Below are 21,703 nucleotides of genomic sequence, written 5' to 3'. Positions count from 1 at the left end.
TTGCCATTAAGGCCATGTCCTTGCTCCTCCTGTGGACTCTGGCCCACCACTCCTGATGGGAGCTCGTGACAGAGCTGGTGGCCGAAGAGCAGCAGACTCACTGAAAATTAGAGCTGTAAGAATCAAAAGAGTACAGCAAAATGTATTAGAGGTGATATGCCATAACTTTTTGTCATCCCTGCTGATGAGAAAGGAAAGCACTGCATTTGTGAAGGATTCACTGAGCAGTTCTGGCACTGTGAAAAGGGTATTTGTTTTTCACGTAGCTGTCTGCTTCTGTAACTATCCTTTCTAAATTTGTACCTCAAGAAGTTGTACTTATTGAGCCACACTAACTCTCAAGATATCAGGAATGTTTCTATGAAGCATTTCCGGGACTCTCTTGGTCACTGGTTATGTGGATGGCCATGTAACAAAAGGAGACCACTGAAGAACACTTAGGTGCCTGCAACCTTGGAAGATTACCTTAGAAGCTGTAAAGGAGCCAGTCTCCATCTCAAACCACAGTCATCACCACCACTTCCAATCAGAAATGGCTTTGCTAACTGGTGAAAACTTTCAAGGGTGAGAGTCCTTTGGTGTATCCAAGCACCTGCCCAGTGCTGCACCGGATCGTGTGGATTAAGCTGGGTAGTTACCATCAGTGCTGGAGTGAGGCAATTCGGGTGCAGCAGTGATATTGGTGCCCCTGGGTTTGCTTTTCCCTGGTTGACATCTGAGTGTTCTTCCCTACCTGTTTGGATTTATCAAACCTTTTTCTACCTGGCTGTGAGGCATTCGGCTTTTGGTTGCCAGACTACAGCAAGATTGGGATCCAAACATGTGATATCCCTATGCTTAAACTTAATGATAACCCTAGCTTGGAGAAATACTTTCTGGTTGCCTCAAGTCACTCAGGCATCTCAAAGACAGCATTTTCACACCCTTTCCCTGGCTCCCAGGCATCGTACAGCAGCAAACAGACCATCAGCCCCACTGGGTTCTGTTGAATAAATGTTAGAAACTGTTAATTGCCAGCTGTATGAGTGCTACTCAAAGGCAAGAGGTGAATGTCACATCAGGAAAGCTTGATGGCAGTGGGCCTGAAAGTTTCCCCAGACCATTCAGCATCCCCCAGCGCACAGTGAGGCACTCATCCTTTTCTTGTCTGTCAGGAACAGCACTGTGCTGCCAGGGGCTGGAACAGCTGCAGGTACAGCTGGCAGCACTGCTGTGAGATCCTGTGCAGGGTTACTGCCCTTCCTGTATACCACAGGGTATATCAGAATGAGAGGCAGAGCACAAGTTCTTTCTGCATTTGCTACCCGTCAGAAGGAAAATACACTGGGGAAATTGTGACAACAAATTGCTCTGAAAGTTTTATGAGTTCCTGAGTAGCAGCCTGAAATGAATTTTATTTATTTATATATATATGTATTTAAGATCTGTCAGTCTACTCTAATACTCTTCAGATTCCTACTGTTCATGTTCTCTCACTGTTCCCTTTTCTGCTGCTGACATTTTTATTTCCCCTTCCTGTGTTCGATTTGTTCTGGGAGCCGGAGAGCCTTTCCCACTCCCAGCAGGGCTTTGCCAGTATCACTGGGGGCTGCACGTTCCCCATACTCCCTGGGGGACTACTGGTTGAACCCTGGGTTCGAGGAAGCCCTGCTCCCACACTTCTGCCCACACCACTCCATATAACTCTGGATGCTCAGCACGAGCTGAGCTCCCAGCATCTGGTTGGACATTAGGAAAAATCTCTTCTCAGGAAGAGTGGTGAGGCACTGGCACAGGCTGTCCAGAGAGGTGGTGGAGTTATTGCCCCTGGAGGTGTTCAAGAAACATTTAGACGTGGCACTGAGAGACATGGTTAGTGGGCATGGTGGGGATGGATTGGCAGTTGGACTAGCTGATCTTAGAGGCCTGTTCCAACCTTGATGATTCGATGACTCCATGATCTGCTGCCAAACCCGTTGCCTCCAAAACATGTGAAGGCCATGGGCTCAGCATGACCCTGCAGGCATCCCAAAAGGGCTGTGGGCTCCTGGGCTGAAGGGCTCAGCAAAAAGCGTGACAGATGTGCCTAGAGGGCTGGAGGAGATCCATAAACATTCTCACATGTAGAAAAATTGGCTAAAAGTCCTCCATAGCTGAATTTTCACCTAGAAAGGAAACAACCCTTTGGGTGGTGAGGGACACACCTGCCTGCTACTCCTCCTGCTCCCCAAGGAAGGGCTGACTTCTATGCAAAACTTTTGGCTGTGTTCAGCACAATGATTTTGCTGAGAAGACCCTTTTTTTTTCTCCAGTCCAAAAAGAGATGAATGCCCCATTGAACGTGAGCAGGTCCTTCCTGGTATTTTATTTTCATGGCAGAGAAACACACACTGTCCTTGGCTCTGCAGGTCTTTTTCTAAAATGCTTTCTGCTTGATTTTCCCAGGCACAGCAGAGAGGTCAAATCTGGAGCTGATAACCCTGACCTGTACCTGTGTGGCTGCAACACTCTTCTGGCTCCTGCTGACCCTCTTCATACGCAAGCTGAAGAGGGTAAGAGTGGGGACTAAGAGTGGGCTCTGCCTGTCTCTCCTTTGTGTTAGGCTACCAGCATTGCTAGGAACACAGAAATGGGATTAACTCACTGCTCTCTATCATTCTCAGACAGCAGGGAACCATGACTCAGAGGGCTGAGTGAGAGCTGCAAAGCCAGGGCTTGGCACTGTCAGGGAGCCTGACTCCTGCCAAAGGCATCTCCATTGCCTTAATGGCCAAGGGAGTTTGGCATCTCAGTGCCTTTGAAGATTGGAGCTCATGGGAATGACAGATCTTCAGAGAACCTGGTGGGATCTGGTTACTATGCAGTGTCTGGTGCAATTACATCACTTGCAAAGTGATGTTTTACTGAAGTTGTTTTTGTCAGTGCAGTCTCTGGCACAGATGCTCCTGTATCAGCGTGGTGATGCTGTCTGCCCTCCTCCTTGTCCAAGTGGTGGCTTAGAGCTCCTTTCTGCTGGCAGCCCATGTCCCCATTGCCTGGTACAAGACACATCCTGCGCTGACAGCTTAATGCAGAAAACCCAACCCTTTGTAGTACAGAAACCTCTTGGAGCAATTTGTGGGTGCAGATGTGTGAAGAGGCAGTGGGGGAATGCAGGATAGGAGACCAGGAATGACCACTCAAGCCTCCCTCCCACATTCTCACACACAGATCTCCATCTGCCCTCTGTTGCCCAGCTGGGTGGGGGGTGAGCATCCTCAGCCTTGCCACTGTGTGTGCTCCACTGGCTGAGCTCCCCACGGAAGGCAAAACTGTGTTAACTCCACTCGCCCATGATTTAGGTTTCCCACCAGGAACTCCTACTGACCGTTGAGAACATGGGGCCCAGTCCATATGGCAGCAGCCATGCTTCTGCCTTACTTCTGCTTCAAGCTTTTGTAAGAAGAAATGCATGAGAGGTTTTACATGGGGTGAGAAAAACAGAGGCTAAAGCTGTGAGGAAACTTTGGAGTTGTAGAGAAACTACAAAAAGTGGAAATGGTTCTGCCTGCTCACCAGTAATCATAAAATAATTAGTAACAGGGCTGCAAAGCTATGAAGTCAGCCCTTTGAAAAATGTAAGTTTTAAAAGTGGTGAGGAGATGTAGAATTTTTGTTCTTGTTTTTATTTGCTTGTTAGATTGTTAACAGAGAATAAAATAATCGTTCTTGATACAGAACAAGGGATTTAAACTAGATGACAAGTGGAGGCTTCTTTCCAGACAAGCCTTTCCAACAAACGTTAGTCAATGCTTACGGTCGTCTCTGTGTTCCTATTACAAACTCTTTCAATGATCTATGCCTGGAATTAGCTTAAAATTGTTTCATATACAAACAATGTGTTCACAGTGGAAAAAAATCTTTTGTGCTCCCTGAGAAACAGAATTTTCTGAAAGCCTGTCTGTTACAAATGATATACTTAGCACTTCTTCACCATTTCAAATGTTTCAAAGCTCCAATTGTGCCAAAAGTTTGGTCTTCATTGTGTCTGAACAAAGAAACCTGGCAGTTTGTTGGAACTGGATGATCTTTAAGGTCCCTTCCAACCTATGCCGTTCTATGATTCTGTGGAACTCTGCACTTTCCCACTCCCCAATTGCTCTTTGGGTATTGGTCCACCCAAAAGCTCTCCTAAAGTGACAAGTAGGAGCAATCTGGCACACATGTCCCTACCAACAAATGCTGTTTTTTGGAATGTTTTGTGTGCTTCTTTTTCCATCCATATCCCTCTTATCCATGTCCCACCCAGAGACAGTGGAGGCTTGGGAGCCAGGCTTTACGCCACCTGACTTTTGTCCAAACACTAGTATAATCCCCCTTGGGACTAGCTTTGAGATGATGAAAGGCAACTGGAACAGGAGCTGTTAGCTACTGTCATTTTAATTTAGTTACATTTGCAACCAAAGCTCATGAAGCCGGCAGTGTCCAACAGATGCCTGGAAATACAAGTATTAGGAAAGTATTTCCAAGCTGTAGAAGAGGAAAGCTGAAAGCCACAGAGGGCAGTGAGAAAAGCAACAAAAAAGTGCATGCATATCTGTGCCATTTCCATAAGTTTAGGGAAAGCATCATCGATGGCTTCAGTCACAGATTTTTCATAAATTCCAAACTGTAGTCAAGAAATTAGAGCAAACAGACTTTTTCTCTAGAAATATCAGTACTTCCTGTGTCAACAAAAGCCCCGTGGGTTGGAGAGCCAATCTCAGTGCTCTGTAAAGAAATAGATGTTTCAAAGTGGGAATCGACAGACTGAGGAAAACTTTGAGATTATCTTCACATTTCCTTAACATTTCTCATGTGAAATGGATGACCATAGAATCATAGATTCATCAAGGTTGGAAAAGGCCTACAAGATCATTCAGCCCAATCGTCCGCTTATCACCGATAGTTCTTACTAAACCATGTTCCTCAACACAACGTCTAAATGATCCATTTGTTCAGTACAAACTGAACTTCTGGAAGACTCATTTTAAATACTGTGTTTGAATGCAGGTAATGTTGGGTACCTCCAAAGCCCGGTATTTCAGTGAACTTGAAAGAAATTACACCAAAGTAATGAAAAATTCTGAAAATTTGTAAACAGATTGGGAAACGTATAACATCAGTCTCCTGGCAACCATTCTTGTGCAACTTGTAACCACATATGACCTATCTTTGCTGGGCATATGGAAACAATAAACACAGGCAGCTGAACTCCCATCTGTTGCATACAGACACTTTGCACAATCACGAAGGAAAGTTATTTTTAACAGCAACGTTTAGTCATGTGAAGAAAATAATTCTGATTTTGCAGAGGGCCAGTGTCGTAACACCATATGTCAATACAAACCCACATCAGTTTCACTGAGGAAACTGATGTGTAACATAGAGGAAAGAGACAAAAAGGAGTTTCTTTTACATAAAAAAGGCTTGCAATATTGAAATAAATCAAAGGGAGCATAACTGAACCCTCCAGTGGTCTGAGAAATGCCACCCCACAGATAGAATTAACCGGGAACTCCCGATCCAAAGAGGGAGCTGCCAATGGGTGCTGTCCTCCTGTTCCTCATTTTGCAATATTCTTTGTTTTGTAGCCTTATTTTTCTGAGACAAAGACTAATCATTACCTGTCGATCATCATGGATCCAGATGAAGTGCCCTTAGATGAGCAATGTGAACGCCTGCCTTATGATGCCAGCAAGTGGGAGATTGCACGGGAACGGCTGAAGCTAGGTAACGTTGGCATTCTGCTCATCAGAGTGTGGCTGCTGGGTGAGATGTGCCTGTGATCATGGGTGCTGGACGTGGTTTGGACATGCAGCACCACGTCCTGCAGGTCCCATGCGGAGCACCCCAACCCCTGTTAGTGAATCACATCTGACTTTGGCTATTTGACTTATCTCGTTTTTATATTTTGAGATTTACTGTAAATTTCTTCCTTGTTTATGCACTCAGATGGAAAATACCTATGCAGAAATGAGTCCTTCTAGCCTTTCCCTTCCAATTTCTCCCTTCCCTCCTCTCTCCAGCCCATCATCTCTGTTCTCTGTGCTGCAGATTTAGACATTCTTGTCAGTGCACCATGAAGTGCAGGAATGCGACATACCGGTCTGCACACAAATAAATACCCACGCAAACCCTGAACCTGCAACTCACTCACATGCAAATGCCCCATTGAGGGGCATGGGCTCAGGAGCATTCTGTCCTTGCTGAGCCCAGCCTGGCTGGCTGGGAGGCAGGAGGGTAGGGACCAGATTGTGAAGCTGAGAAGTGCCTCCAAAAATCACAAAGACTTCAGCAAGAGAGTCAGTTCTTTAAAAAATCAGCTGTAAACTCAGCCTGTTGCTATAGTGCTGTTTGTTCCTTCAGGCATGAATCAGATGAATCCTACAGCTGGGGCTAGAAAACCTCAGCGTTCAGCTAAAAGCTGTGACAAGATTCCTCATGCCCCCTGGGGATCAGGGACCGCGGATAATTAAAACACGAGTACAATTAGCATCACACTTAATTCGCCTGATAGAAGGCACAAGCTGACCAGATGTGGATAAGTCATTTATAATTGTCGTACGCAATTCTGGGAATGCTGAAACATAACCTTGCGTTGGAGTGCCTTCAGTCTTCAAACAGTTTTCTTACAATGACGGACCAAGATCTTGATGTGTGGACAGCATGATCTCCGCTTGATATGATGCTTTATTTGTGTGTAAATCCCATGGAAAGAATCAGGCAGAAATGGAATGTAAACACCAAGAAAAACCCACATCTTGCAGGGCTGGTGTTTGGAGTCTGGAGGTGAGGAGTGATGGCCAGAGAATGAGCTAGAAGTGGAGGAACTGCTGTAAACAAATAAAGAATGCTGACAATGAATGAGAACCAGATTTGGTGAAGCTGGGTATGTGCAGCATGCGAGATTATCTCAGTGCAAGCCCTGCTTACATGGCAGCTGGCTCAGCCTTTGAATAACCTTGACAGTCTCCAAGGATCAGCGTCTCATGAGCAAAGTATGCTTCTGTGTTTTTTTATAAACATTTTTTACTTAGAAATGCAACTCCTTCCAGCATCAGATATGTCTTTTTCTCTTTCCACCTACTTATCCTCAAAGATATGCTTTTGTTGCAGCTTTTGTAAAGCAAGTCTCTGCTTTTAGCCCATATCTCCTTTGCTTAATGTTCCTACAGCACATGCACACAGCCCACAGGTGTGATGCAGTGCTTATGTGGCAGGACTTCTCCTTTGTTCCCAGCAACATATGTTAGAGAAAATACCATATGGGTACCACAGTAATCAATATCATTAACATTCCATGTAGATTAGGCTGGCTGAGATCTAAATGTCATCTTTTCATTAGCCAGAAGAATGCTGATGTCATAAATCATTTTCTATGTGTTCAGCACGATGCTGCGTTGGCATAAGTGCTGATCCTGGGCTCGATGCTTTTGATCTACCAGAGGTCACTCTGCCCCACTCTGCACAAGGTCAGGCACATGACTCCCCGAGCCCTGCTCCTACCGTGTCACCAAACCCAGGCTGCTGTGCCAGGCACACTGCTCCCATCCTCCTCTGTGCTTTGAGCTCTTGTATTCAACACAGCAGAGAACGGGGAGCTGCCAACAGGGAAACCCAGATGGCTCAAACCATGACCAAGGACCTGAGCAACGAGCACACCTTTGAGCCTCTGCTCTCACCCATCATGGAGTGTGGAACTTGCAAGTGCCTTTGCTCATTCCTCTGGTTCAGCTACTCACACACTCTGATATCCAGACATCTACTTGAAGAACTTTATTAAGGTGGTATGGAAATAGAAACCTCCTGCTCCTCAGTTTGACTGAATCTGTTGGTGTTACATTACTCCTTTTGCAGTGTACACTTTAAACCACGGAGTTTGAGCCATGCAGTGGACATTCTGAGCAGCCCTATTCTGTGCTAAGATATAGTATGATATAAAACAATAGCAGAATAACAAAAAGCATTACATCAAGTGTTATTGTCCTTCCCCTTTAAATCATAAATGTTGTTTAGAGAAGGAAGTGTTGTTTCCAGTGGTTATTCTCCTTTGTAAAAGGTTGGCAGCTATGTAGAGTGTTATAAGCTGACCAGTGTGTTTTCCAAGTAGTGATTGTGTGGGTTATCTTGATGTGGGAAGTGTAAACAGTAATGGAAACTGATTGAAGTTACGGATTAAATGAAGGTATATGTCTGTAATGAAGGTATATATCAATATGTCACATCTATAAATATCTAAGGAGCAGGAGGCAAAGGGATGAAGCCAGACTCTTCTCAGCAGTGTGTGGTGGGGTAATGGCCACAAATTCAAGCATAGGAAGTTCCGCACAAATGTGTGTGGGAACTCCTTCCCAGTGCAGTGACGGAGCAGTGGCACAGCTGCACAGAGAGGTGGTGGAGTCTCCTTCTCTGGAGACGTTCCAGACCCGCCTGGACGCCTACCTGTGCAACCTGGGCTAGGGAGCTGCTTTGGCAGGGGGTTGGACTCCATGATCTCTGGAGGTCCCTTCCAATCCCTACAAAAAATAAAATAAAATAAAATAATAAAATATATGGTGTGTTTTACAAGACCTCAATCTGCAACCTCACCTCGTACAACCCATGAACAGTCAGTACATTAAAGATGAACATCCATTCACCAAGAAAACAGAGAACTTTGTCTTAACATTTCTTTCCTGATCTTTCTGCTTAATGAACAAACTATCTGCTGTAACAGAAAAAGAAGGTGACTGATTTTCAAAACACACACTGCTCCATTTGTATTTGTATATGAATCTTAATCTTTCACAGACCAGGGCTCACTCTGTGGGTGATTTTCAGACATGTAGATTAAGATCTTCATGGCTTTTATTTACTGTAAAAAATGCAACACTTTTGCACATTTGAGGGGAAATAAATTTCAAGTTTTTTTGCTTTGTGTGTTCCACTTCATCTTTCCATTGCTTTAGTAACATATGCTTTTCACCTCCTCTTGACGGAAAATTGCAGCTTAGAAATGCTACGCATGTAAACAATAGTAACTATTTATTTTAGAACTAGTGGCAATTCTTTTTCTCTTCTTGTGAGTGTCTGGGTGGGTTTCATTTCACACAGCCATAGATTCTGACAAGGTAGACATCCAAGTCAGAGCCACTCAACCAGCCCCCTTTGAAGTGATTCATCTCTTCTGCTTCAGATGCCCAGCACAGAAAAAGGGAACTGTTCTGTGAAGATGGCAGTGTCACAGGTGCATAGCTGAGAAATAAGTGTGACCTTTGTGCCACAGCTTTGCTTTTCCATCTTTCTTTCTTTCTCTTTATGGAATGCTGGACTTCATTTTCTGCTCCTTTCCTCTGCTCGACAAAGCCTGCTGCTACACACTGGCTAGACATATAGCTACCTGGATTCTGATGAAGCTGAAGCACAAATACGATCTAAATGAGTTGCTTGGCTGTAACATTCTTTGCTGTTCACTGATCAGAACTGTCTGTGTGAGCATGGAATCAAAGTCAATACTGCCTGCCCCGAACAGCAGTGAGTCATAAATGGGGCTGTGGAGATCATGAGATCAGCGTAAAATGCCTTGAACTCCTTACAACTGTAGCAGTGTGTTTGGATGTGAAAGAAAAGAACAATCAGATTTTACTGCTGGAGAATTTCATTTATGTTCACCGATTTGTTTTCAAGGGCCTCTGGGTTATTCTCCTAAGGTCTGTTCAGCATGACAGTGGTACTGTGCCACAAATGTCTGTTCCAGAAGCATCCTACCCACCATGAAACAACCTAACGCTGTCTAACAGTGGTAGGAAAAGGGGCAGTGGTTTTAAACTAAAAGAGGGGAGATTTAGGTTAGATGTTACAAGAAAATTCTTCACTCGGAGAGTGGTGAGGCAGTGACATAGTCTGCCCAGGGAGCTGTGGATGCCCCATCCCTGGAGGCTCTTAAGGCCAGGCTTGATGTGGCCATGGGCAGCCAGAGCTGGTAGGCCTGCCCAAAGGAGGGGGTTGGAACCAGATGAACTTTAATGTCCCATCCAACCCAAGCTGTTCTATGATTCTGCAATTCCGTGATTCTATTATTCTATGGTTCTGTGAACAACTGTCACTTCTGGTCCCTTCCCACTGAATCTCATTGAACCCCTCCTAACCTTATTTTGCAAATGGAAAGGTCTAATTTGAATAGCTTCTCAGCATCCCCCCATTTATCTCCAGCTATGAAGTTTTACTTGGAGAGTGCATCCTGCATGGGTATGCTCAACTATAAGAGCAGCAATTGGGTGGTGCTAGACTGAAACAATAGGGTCAGAAGACAGTGTTCATACCCTGAATGGTTGTATTCATCTAGCATCATTTTCAGTCATTTTATTTATTCCCTACACTGTCTCCATGTCTTCTGATTTGTCTGAAAAAAACACTGAAAACCACAAAAAGAAAACAACCACCAAACTATGCCAAAACAACTTCAAGATAGGAATGTACATGCAGGACTCATTGTAAAGAATTATTTTTTTTTCCAATTCCTTATTTACCAATCCATTACTTGCCAAAATTTCTTCTTCACAAGAATGTCTCTCTCCAATCTATTTCCTTTTCAGGAAAGTCGCTTGGACACGGGGCCTTTGGGAAGGTGGTGCAAGCATCTGCTTTTGGAATTAAGAAATCACCAACGTGCAGAATTGTTGCTGTGAAAATGCTGAAAGGTAATTTGCAGCCAAGCTGGGCTGGAAAAAAAATGATGCTCTGGATCATACCATACCTCAATTTTAATACAATTGTGTCAAGAGCAAGATTGTGTGATGCTACCCCCTGCCCCTGAGTCTCTGAAACATCTAAAATATGCACACTCAATTTCAAAGCCACCAAGATTTTCCATCAAAGTGGCAGAACTTGGAAATAAAAATGATGCCCACAGTAGAAAAGATAAATTGCCATGTGGCACAGGAAAAAGTTTCAGGTGCATCAAGAGCCTGATTGTCTGATTTTTCTAAGATCTTGTCTCACTACTTTAGTGAAAGAATGAAGAAATGACTTTTGAGGGATCAGAACAGGGAACTACCATATATCCTATGTTGAAACATTATACTGCACTGACCCTGCACTGAGCACAGTACATGGAATTTAGCTGAGGCATAAGACAGATGTGAAGACACCTTGATGTGAAGACACTCGGGTGAAAGCTTACACATTTTCCTTGATCATTAATTCTGATTATTAATCCTCTCATTAAAAATTAGTGCCTTGTACCTAATTTGAATCTGTCTGGCCTCAGCTTCTCATTCTGATCCTCCCCATTAGGTTAGGCCCAGTAGTTTTTCTACATGAAGGCCTTTCTATTAAGCTAAACAGATTGAGCAGTTTAAGCCTCTGAGTTGCTGTGCAGGTGCATCCTCTCTGATCCGCCTACAACCTCATTACATGGTGATAGGATGCTGATGCCCAGGCTGGGTGATGGAATTGCCATATCGCTCATCCCAAGGTGAAATCATCTCCCAGTCATTCTCTGCCATTTTGATCATTGCAGCAGGAAGGATAAAGACTCTAATCACTTTCTAGAGGTCACTGGGGAGTCTGCACCTGCTACTGCTAACTCCAGGATTGTCCCCAAGAGGGGAATTTTCAGCTGACAAGGTTGCAAAGCTCCCTCCTCTCTCTCATTCCAAAAGCACAGGAAAGCCTTGTTGGTAATACCCAAGGAGCAACTATCTTCCAGTAAGTGTGTATGGGAAATGGGAGGAAACTAAAACTTTGGTCCCTGTGCAAAACTTCTGCAGTAGAGGGCCAGTAGCTGTCTGTGTTACTGGTTTTAGTGGAGGCCTGCCATCTGGGTCAGTGCCTGACCCTGGGTAACAGATGTTTTACCAACACAGATAAATGAGTTCGTTGAGTATCTGGCAGTGGTCTGCCAGATTCGGCATTTCTTTATGTGCATCTACTGGCTTTTTGTGCAAGCCAGCACCACTAAAGCACCATGGGTACTCCTCGAATACATGGGAACAGATGGCAGCTCCAAGAATTCTTCATGGTGGGATTCATGTATGCACACGCAGAGTAAGTTCTTGTTTCTGAGTTTGTCACTCAGACTCCCTTTGTTGATAGTGGTGATCCCTCAGTTTGGTGACCTGAGCACTGTCTTGTTCTGCTGCCTGTGAACAGAGCCTGTGGTAACTAGATCCTCTCTAGGTCTCTTTACTCTGGGGCACTTTTCCCTAGTAGAAAGGTAGGGAAGGTCTGTCCCATGCCCTGTATCCTCACTAGATTATCCTGGAACTCTGGAGGTATTCATGAGCTTTATATGAGCAGAATTCCCATGAGGTGGGACAAATGAATAGTGAATTGTTGATTAGATGATGAGTTTCGTAGGGAGCCACCAAGAAAATGTGCTTCTAAAACGATGTTGAAACCAAGCCGTTTCTTTTCACCAGACTGTTCTTACTCTTGGCATCACCCAAGTTTATTAGACCTCTTGTGTCTATGAAAAACAACACTGTTCCATATTTTTTTCCTCATTTTCTTGCCAAAACAAAGTTCTGCAGAAGAATGCTGCTTGGATAGAATGAAAAATTTTGCTCAGCACTTTGTAGAAACCTTCATGTTTTGTTGTGAGATTTCTTACATCATTGCTATTACTACTAATCATATCCAGAAAGAGTGAGATGCAGTCTACTAAGTTCAACCATTTAAAATATATGTGCCCAGTAGTCATTAACACTCCAGGCTTCTTGTGTGACCAGCAGATTCAGAGGAGCTTCACCAAAGGGTGCTTCATCTCTACCCTGAACAGCAGCCTCTGGAAATGCTTTGCTTTTACCACTAACTCCTTGGGAAGTTAACTAGTTCAATCAAACATATAACTGTTAGATGGCTGAAGCTGGGTCAGCTGAAAACTAATCTAGATTGAGTTAATTTTACTCTTGAAACCTCTTTTTATTTTTTCATTCTTTTTTTTTTTTTTGGCTGCAACTACAAAACATGTGAAAAAAATCTTTCATTTCTAAATATATCAGAGTCTACTGGGAGGAAGTTGACTGCCTGACTCTTTTTATAGGTTTTATTGCAAGTAAGGGGATGCTTGGCAGGGAGGTACAAGAAAAGTATATCAGCATGTGAAATACATTCGGTAATGAAAGTTATTTCAGTGGAACATGACAGTAAGTGGTAAAGCTCACTGGGACCAGTTCTTTGCCTTTTCATATTGACTGTGTTTTGCATTTACAGAAGGGGCCACAGCGAGCGAGTACAAAGCACTGATGACGGAGCTGAAAATACTGATCCACATTGGCCATCATCTTAATATTGTGAATTTGCTGGGAGCTTGCACAAAAAATGGAGGTAAAAAATGTGCAATGCACTGAAAATGGTTTGAAAGACCTGCCAGTAGCAGCCAGTTGGCCACACTGCTTTCCATCCAGAGGTCCAGTTATTAACTTGAAATATTGGAGCTCATCCTGTGCTCGGTGAGAAAAGAGGAAGAAAGAAAGGGATCTCTAGTTATTTGATGAAGTGATTATCCTTTTCCCTACTTAAACTCTCTTTGGGTGTTAACAGGAGAAGTGCAAACATAGGACCACGCTGAATAGGGAAGCACTTGTCTTTTATCTCACCCACTCCAGTGCTATGTCTCAGGTTAAACATGATCTGGACCAAATGGGAGCAAGGGATATCAGCTGTTTGCCCCGAGTGATGAGTCACAAGGGAACAATTGTTAAGTCCTTCATGATATTCCACTAGGAAAATCAAAGAGCCAGTGAGAGTGGTCATTTGTTTTAGATATGTCACCTATTTTAGTTCAGTGACGGTGTGTGGGCTGCTGGACTCCGGTCTGAACTCAGACTGACCGATGCGGAAACAAAAGGTCCCTCGGGATCCAAGGTCGTGGCACAGCACTCAAAGTTAGGCCCATCCCTACTTTTCAGAAACAGTTCTGTTTTTGCTAGCATGTCCAGTGTCCTTCAGACAGCTTTCTGCTTCTTTAGGACATGGGATACCCATGGGTATGAAAGACTGTTCAGCTTCTCAGAACTGAAACTCTCACATTTTACTTTGCAATGCTTAAAATGTGCTTTCTTTTTTTCCCAGGACCTCTGATGGTGATTGTTGAATACTGCAAGTATGGGAATTTATCAAACTACCTGAAAAGCAAGAGGAATTTTTTTAGCCCCACCAAGGTGAGAAGGCAGATGCCTCAGGTAGGGTTCATCATGCCCACCATGATGCACCAGGATGCAGATGTCAGCCTCTGCACTGGTCTCCTTAGCCTCTCTGATACCAAACATAGAAAATGCTTTTGGGTGCAGTTCACCTGATCTGCTTTGTATTTAATATGGGATGTAACACATCAAGAAAGGGCTCATTTCTCCCCCATGCCTGTGCAAGGAGCCTTCTGTGACTAATGTGGACGAAGCCACCTCCAGTGGGAGGAAGTGAATCCTATCCAAAGTGTCCCCACATGCTCTCGCCCCTCTGCTGACAAACCCATTCCTGCTGAGCGTGGGGTCACTCTGAAGGCTCGTGTCAGTGAAGCTGAAGGATGTGGTTTTGCTCACTGATTTCAGCACTGCTGGGAACACAAACAAGATAATGCCATTTAGAGCCAATGTTCCAAGACATCCTAATGTTCAGAGATTTGCCAATAATCTTCTTATTGTGTGAGGAGCAGGGCTACCCAGAGGAAAAGAGATTAAAGTCTTGTCCTCACAGCTCACAGCCATCTGAATCAAATCTGCTGCCTGTTTCTTGTTACAAATCTGAACCTAAATGTGCCAACTACATCTCTGACTGTACATCCAGCCAAATCCCCTCAGAAGATTAAAAGATCTGAGGTGGCATTTAGGAACCTGACTCCAGAGCTGCAGTGCTCAAAATCCTTTTTCAGCCTTGCCAAAAGCTCAGAGGCATCTCATTACTTTTCACAAAGGTCCTGTGAATATGGCAATAGAGCATGCTGAGGAGAAGCTCCCTCCAAAGGGCTTTGGCTGAGCCTCTATTCTGAAAGGGGACGGAGCACAGCAGGGGAGAGAGATGGGCATGAAGGAGCCTGGCCATGCAGCTGAAGTGCTCTCCAGATCACAAAGAAAGCATTTTCCAAATGGTGTTGTATGTGTCCCATTGAACTGCCAGTGGCTGTTGCATTGGGTAAAAGAAACGGAGAACAGCCAGTCACTTTCTTCAGCAGCTGTACTTCAAGTACTTCTACACCTTGTTCGAAACCTGGGCTTACAGCCCTGTGCCAAACACTGCTCAGAGGCAGGTGCCTTCTGCAGCCTGGGAGCAAAAGCCAACACTAGTTTTGTAGGGTTGGGACATCTGCACTGGGGGCACTTCTCACTCAACCCACCATGCTCCTTGTCTCCAAGTGGAAAATAATTTCAGATGTCCTTAGGATGAGAAGAGCAACAGTGCAGGGCATGTGTCCATCCACAAGCTGTGCAGAGCTCCACAGTATGGCGTTGAGTTGCTACCCCAAGGGGAGATGAGACCACATGTGCCATGGGCGAGCATCTTCTCCTGGTGGAAACAAGAAGTCTGACTGGTTTCTCTCCCATCCAACTGATGTTGTACCTTTTCTCTGCTTGTTTGAAGGACCCCTCTCTGCAAGGAGAGGTAATGAAAGACAAAAAGGATATTGAACCAGTGGAAGGCAAGAAACAAAGGCTGGCCAGTGTTACCAGCAGTGAGAGCTTTGCGAGCTCTGGGTTTCAGGAAGATAAAAGTCTGAGTGATGCGGAGGAGGACGAGGAGGGTAGGTATTAATTCCTTCCTGTCCCTACATGGTCTGTGATATTTTTACAACATACTGTGCATCCCTGAAATTTTTTTCCTCATTTATCACCCTAATAAACATCCGTGGGAGACACTCACGGGGTCACGTCCAGAGGGTACAAGATTTAAAAAAAGATTATTTCCAGGGTTACTAAATCTGACAGGAAAATGTGTGATTGTTTCTTCTGACTGCTCCTTATCTTTGGGGAAAACACAGCGGTGTCCACAGTGTGGGGTATAAAGCAAGCACTATTTTTGTTTCCAATGACAGTGGGCTGACCTTCAAATACTACTCTATGAAGACTCAATTTATGAGATCAATTGTTTCAGTAAGAGATGGGGAAAATAACTGCTTCACGAGTGATCTTTGTAACAAACTGCTTTCTACCTGTGCAGATGCTTCTGAGCTCTCCAAGTTGCCCCTCACTATGGAGGACCTGATTTCATACAGCTTCCAAGTGGCCAGGGGCATGGAGTTCCTCTCGTCCAGAAAGGTGAGCTTTGCCCCAGGGACTTTTCTCTGCAGTAGGATGGGATGTAGGGGTGAAATCATGTCTATGTTTCAGAGACACCTTCCTTGGGAGAGGTCCCAAAGGAAAAGCCGTTTTCCTCTTGGTGTTATAAATATAATGATGTGTTTATCCAAGTCTCCATAGTCCATAAACACAGGATCATGGCAGAAGGCGGTGGGTCAAGCTCATTCATTCAGAGATGATCTTTTGGGTGTGAATTTTTTTTCCTCAATTTCAACACACATCACATAGGAGCCCCGGACAAATCTTCGTTTTCCTTGGAAACATTTATAGCCTTATAATATATGACTTTCTGGACTTGGGAAATTTCTTTCTTTCTTTTTTTTTTTTAAAGAACTGTCACTGTTTGCAGCAGTTTCATGTAACTATAGCTGACTTCCCTAAAAAAATAATTAAACTGATCTCTTGAATAATAATATTTTTAAAAAGGATATGGGAGACAGTCAGGAAATTTGTGGGCAGGATTAAGGAAATACAGCTTGATTGTGAAACTGTTTTATTATAGTGCATTCATCGTGACCTGGCAGCCAGAAACATCCTTTTATCTGAGAACAATGTAGTGAAGATCTGTGATTTCGGCCTCGCAAGAGATATTTATAAGAACCCTGATTATGTGAGAAAAGGAGATGTAAGTCAAGATGCTGTTTATTTACCCAAATGTTTACAACATCATTTCAAACTGTCCTCCAGAACATTCTGAAGATGTTCACATTTCCTGAACTTAAAAGAGCTTGAAAGCTATCACAGTTTTTATGTGAATATGATGTGTCATATATCAGAAAGCGGGTCTATCCTCAAGCATAGTGCTCCAACACTGCAACTAGTTCACAGCTCTTGTTTGGTAATACTTCAGACATTTTATGATTTTGTCTTTTGGCAAGCTCTCCACTGTGACCCCCATGCTCAGTAACTTTCCTTCAAGGAAACCAGTCTCTCCAAAACGAGGTTCTCATCCTGTATGTCTCATGTCGGCTGTACCCTCATTCAGAAGTAGCTTTCAAATCTGACAGTACTATGTATTAGCTGTGAAACTTTATGGCTCAAGGACCACTCAGGAGACACTGATGGGCTGTGCTGAGGAGGTTTCATGGGTTGCTGTGGCAATACCTGAAAACTTTCCCAAGAACATCTCTGACACCAACACAAAGTGATTTGTCTATTGCCATGGAGATCTCTTCCCTGTCTCTCAGATGCCTGTAAGGAAATCCCACAGGTTCTTTTTTGAATAACAGTTATTTATATAACAGTATATAGTTTATTCCTCTATGATTAAATTATTTTACTCTCTGAAAATAATAGTCAGGTTTGTCCACTTCATTCCAGGCTCGACTTCCTCTCAAGTGGATGGCTCCAGAATCCATCTTCGATAAAATCTACAACACCAAAAGTGATGTGTGGTCCTATGGGGTGTTGCTGTGGGAGATATTTTCCTTGGGTACGTTAAACCTGCTCCTGGGATTGGGAGGGGGGCAAGAAGAGGTCTGCTGCCAGAGCCAGACCTGCGTGTCACCTCAGCCATGAGTCTTCAACAAGAAAAAACTTAAATCAGACAAAGGTGGGGGATGGGCAGAGAGAACTGTGCATATCATGCCTCTTTGAAATTGATTTATTTTTTTTTTTGCCTGTAAGGGCAGCAGTAAACAAGGGAACAAGAGGTAATGGCCTTAAGTTGCACGAGGGGAGGTTCAGGTTGCATATCAGGAAAGATTTCTTCTCAGAAAGAGTGGTGAGGCGTAGGAATAGGCTGCCCAGGGAGGTGGTGTGGATGTGGCACTGAGGGACACGGTTAGTGGACACAGTGGGGATGGATTGGTGGATGGAGTAGGTATCTTATTGGTCTTTTCCAACCTTAATGATTCTGTGATTATTAGAGAGATGTCTTGCCAGGGTGAAAGCCATGTACTTCTCTTTCTTTCATGTCCAAAATGCTGGTTTCCCTCATTTTTCTCTAAAAGTATGAGACCTGCACATAGTGGAGTGGGTCAAACATAGTGTCACAAAGATGCTGAAGGGCCTGGAGCACCTCTTCTGTGAGGAGAGCCTGAGCGAGCTGGGACTGGCCAGCCTGGAGAAGGCTCTGAGTAACCTCTTCAATGCCCATAAATACCTGAAGCCCCAGGCCTGCACCACTGCCTCCCCAGGAGCACACATCCACGTGGATACTGCAGGATCTATGCAGTCTGACATTAACACCCAAGGAGGCTTTCTTCTTCGTTCTCTTTCTTTTAATTTTTTTTCCATATTGAAAACAGAGGATATAAAAGGCACCCTGCAAGGGAACAACAATGACCTTCATAACAGAAGAATCTTAATTGAGTTGAAAACAGGGACTGACAAATGAGAACAGCAGAGGAAATAATATGATACAATTAGCAGGACAAACAATCATTTATTACTTTAAAACACACACTGCTGGTTTGCCTGCCAACTTGTGTCATTTTATGGTCAGCCACACAATATCTGCTGCTTTTTTGTAGAAGCTCCAACTCCTGGAGGGCTTTTTTTCTTTCATTTCCCCTTTTCTCTATGCTATCTTATCTCCAGGAAAGAAAAAGTAAAATACCAGCAGCAGCAGCAGGCTGTGCCTTAAAACCACCGAAATGAGAGAAACAAAGCAAATGTGCCACCATCTGATTTCAAACCATAATTTTAGTACTTTCAAGGTGGTTTTGGGTGTTTGGGGCTTGTTAACTAACTAGAATTCAGGGCGGTCAAAAACCCAAACTTTTATTTTCCTAAGGGATTCCTCTCAAGGCAAATTCACGTTTATTTTCTTGCATTCAGGTCAGGTGGACACCACCAATAGCCCTGGGTTTGATCCTGCTCCCCTGCAAGGAGCAGGGCTTGGAGCATCATCAGCACCACTTCCTCACCATTGCTTTCCATGCCCCAAGCCCTGCAGGCAGATGCTGCACACCCAAGTGCTTGGGTGCCCTTGCAGGGATAGGGACTGCTGCTTCTGTGTCATATTCTTAAAGAGTTGAGTCCTCATGTGCAGAGGAATTTGCTCACTTAGCTCAGGGATCACAGAATCACATAATTGTAGGGTTTGGAATCAGAGATGAATGAAGGATGGATGGATGGATGGACAAATGGATGTGGATGGTTGGATGGATGGATATGGATGGATAAATGAATGCAATCGTGGATGATTCTCTTCTCCCATTGTTTCCCCCAGGTGCCTCTCCATACCCCGGAGTCCAAATAGATGAGGACTTCTGCAGCAAGCTAAAAGAAGGTACAAGGATGCGGGCCCCAGAGCAAGCCACTGAGGAAATGTAAGATGCATTTCTCTACTTGCCCTGCACCCCTCCACCCTCCAGGGATGCCTTGCAGCATTAGTAATGTATAAACTTTTGCAAAAAAAACACCCTACAAAAACATACAGAAGATTAACAGCCTCATATCTTCTTGTTGCCCTGGCCATCTTCCTAGTCCTCCCGTGGGGCAGAGGGTAAACAGCACGATGACTCTGGCAGGGCCACTCGTGGTGGGATGTGGGCCCAAGGCCAGGGGTCCACAGCGACCATGCAAGGGTGGGGGCAGTGCCCTGGCGTCCATCCTCCTGCACAGTCAGGACAGCACACAGCCTTGGCTCATCTGGGCAGAAGAAGGAAGGTCACCCATTCCCATCCAGGTTTAGCATTTACTGACGTGCGCACAGATAAGTGCTGGAGGAATGTGACATTAGGAACATTTTCTGAACTTCGGAAGCAGCAGTGGAGGCTTCCTTGCAAACACGCCACTGGTGAGGGCCCACCCTTTCCTGGAGCCACTGTCTGGTGGTAGAGGAAGGTGACAGGGACTGTAGCCTCCCAGTCTTGCTGATCCTCCCCTGGCTCCTGCCTCCAACTGCTCCTTCCTGGAGGCTGGGGACCAACTGAGGCGCCAGGTTTACAGCCCCCCAGCAGGGAGTGCCATGCTCTAATCTGCTCCTATGAAGGTGAACTGCAGGACATCAAGCGCATACCTCGTGGGGTAAATTGCTTAAGGAGCACAAAGATCCAGGGTATTTTACCTTTCCAGGCATGTCCTCAGTGCTTTTTGGGTGCTGCATCATGACTTAAAATAGCAACACTTGCCAAAAAGTAGTTCAGGGAGCAGCAAAAGGATGCAAGCCAGCCACAACTATCTGGAAGCATTAACCATTGGCTAATTTTATTATCCCAGTGACAGTGCTCTTCCACATATTTTACTGCAGGAAGGAAAGCTTGGCTCAGCCAATACTAGGAAGTGACACATCCATATAAGTCATCTAAGGATGCCTTAACTTAAACATTGCCAGTTAATAGGTGTTTTATACAAAGGTTTAATGCTTTATTAGGGATAGAGAAAAGAAAGTATGACTACTGGGCTAAATTATTCAATTGATGCAGTCTACCTGGTGTCCTGTGAGAATAGATGCATCATCTCTTTTTTGGGAAAGCTTGCTCCTTTAGTAATAGATGCTGGTAAGCAATGGCAAGTGTGCCTTCATAAAATCACACTGGCTCTAACTTCAATGATGTAAAGCCATTGGAGCCAGCACTGCTTTGCATCAAATGGAGCCCTAACCCTCCACATGCTCCTTTTGCCCTCGCAGCTACCAAATCATGCTGGACTGCTGGCAGAGCAACCCCAACGAACGGCCACTGTTCTCGGAGCTGGTGAAGCGCCTGGGTGACCTGCTGCAGGCCAGTGTGCAACAGGTATATGGGAGCCTACAGGATGCCACCCAGCCCACGTCCACAGGGATAACACTGTCCTTTCCTACCCCTCTTTTAGGAAGGCAAGGACTACATCCCCCTCGACACTATCTTCACTACTGAAAGTGGGTTTCCAGCTGCGTCTGATCCTTTGTGCAATGAGAAGTTTCCTGCTACAAGCCCAAACTGCAGAAACACAGAAACAGTCAGGTGAGATACGCAGGATTAAGAGCGTGTTTTGGTTGGTTTCTTGGGTGTTGCAGCTCACTGCACAGCACAGATAGGCTTTGAGTGTGAGAAATCCCCTGGACACAGCCTGAGCTTCCAGCAGCTCGACCATCTGGGCAGCCCTGGGTTCTCTTTTCACAAACCACCATGGTGGCTGCTAAGCAAATAATAGAGAAAGATGCACAGAAACAAAAGACAGCACTTTCTGCTTAGCCACTTCACACTCTCACTCAAAGTTGTGGGGTTTTTTTGTTCAACAGATACATAAATACTTTCAAGATAAAGCCACTCCAGCGCATACAGACATTTGAAGAGCTTCCCATCAAGGAAACACTTGTATTTAATGTAAGTGACTCTTGGCAAAACTATAAGCAACTTATTTCTTCTTATTTGCATAGCAGATTCATACAAAGACAACCAAGGAGTTTTACTGCTTTGCAAGCTCTATTGACAGGAGGTGCAGAATGAGCTCTGTTTGCAGCAAGCACTCACTGCCTCATCTGAACTGGCTGCCCTGCC

At 44.6% G+C, this 21,703-nt stretch overlaps 1 protein-coding gene across 1 annotated transcript in view; it reads left to right on the top strand.

Annotated features, from left to right (window-relative positions):
* Positions 1 to 21,703, top strand: part of FLT1 (fms related receptor tyrosine kinase 1) — a 100,989-nt gene that overhangs the window by 74,195 nt on the left and 5,091 nt on the right. The window contains exons 16-28 of the mRNA XM_065730148.1: positions 2,425 to 2,531; positions 5,592 to 5,730; positions 10,575 to 10,679; positions 13,195 to 13,308; positions 14,056 to 14,144; positions 15,559 to 15,718; positions 16,135 to 16,232; positions 16,777 to 16,899; positions 17,595 to 17,706; positions 19,450 to 19,549; positions 20,854 to 20,959; positions 21,036 to 21,166; positions 21,445 to 21,529. Of these exons, the coding sequence (XP_065586220.1) occupies positions 2,425 to 2,531; positions 5,592 to 5,730; positions 10,575 to 10,679; positions 13,195 to 13,308; positions 14,056 to 14,144; positions 15,559 to 15,718; positions 16,135 to 16,232; positions 16,777 to 16,899; positions 17,595 to 17,706; positions 19,450 to 19,549; positions 20,854 to 20,959; positions 21,036 to 21,166; positions 21,445 to 21,529 (1,469 nt within the window). The remainder of the gene's footprint in view (positions 1 to 2,424; positions 2,532 to 5,591; positions 5,731 to 10,574; positions 10,680 to 13,194; positions 13,309 to 14,055; positions 14,145 to 15,558; positions 15,719 to 16,134; positions 16,233 to 16,776; positions 16,900 to 17,594; positions 17,707 to 19,449; positions 19,550 to 20,853; positions 20,960 to 21,035; positions 21,167 to 21,444; positions 21,530 to 21,703) is intronic.

The sequence above is a fragment of the Cyrtonyx montezumae genome, unplaced genomic scaffold (genome assembly GCF_038088225.1).
Source record: "Cyrtonyx montezumae isolate F1298 unplaced genomic scaffold, pur_monq_1.0 scaffold_12, whole genome shotgun sequence".
In the NCBI taxonomy this organism is placed as follows: domain Eukaryota; kingdom Metazoa; phylum Chordata; class Aves; order Galliformes; family Odontophoridae; genus Cyrtonyx; species Cyrtonyx montezumae.
Note: the sequence above shows the minus strand (reverse complement) of the source record. Positions and strands in the feature narration are given on the sequence as shown.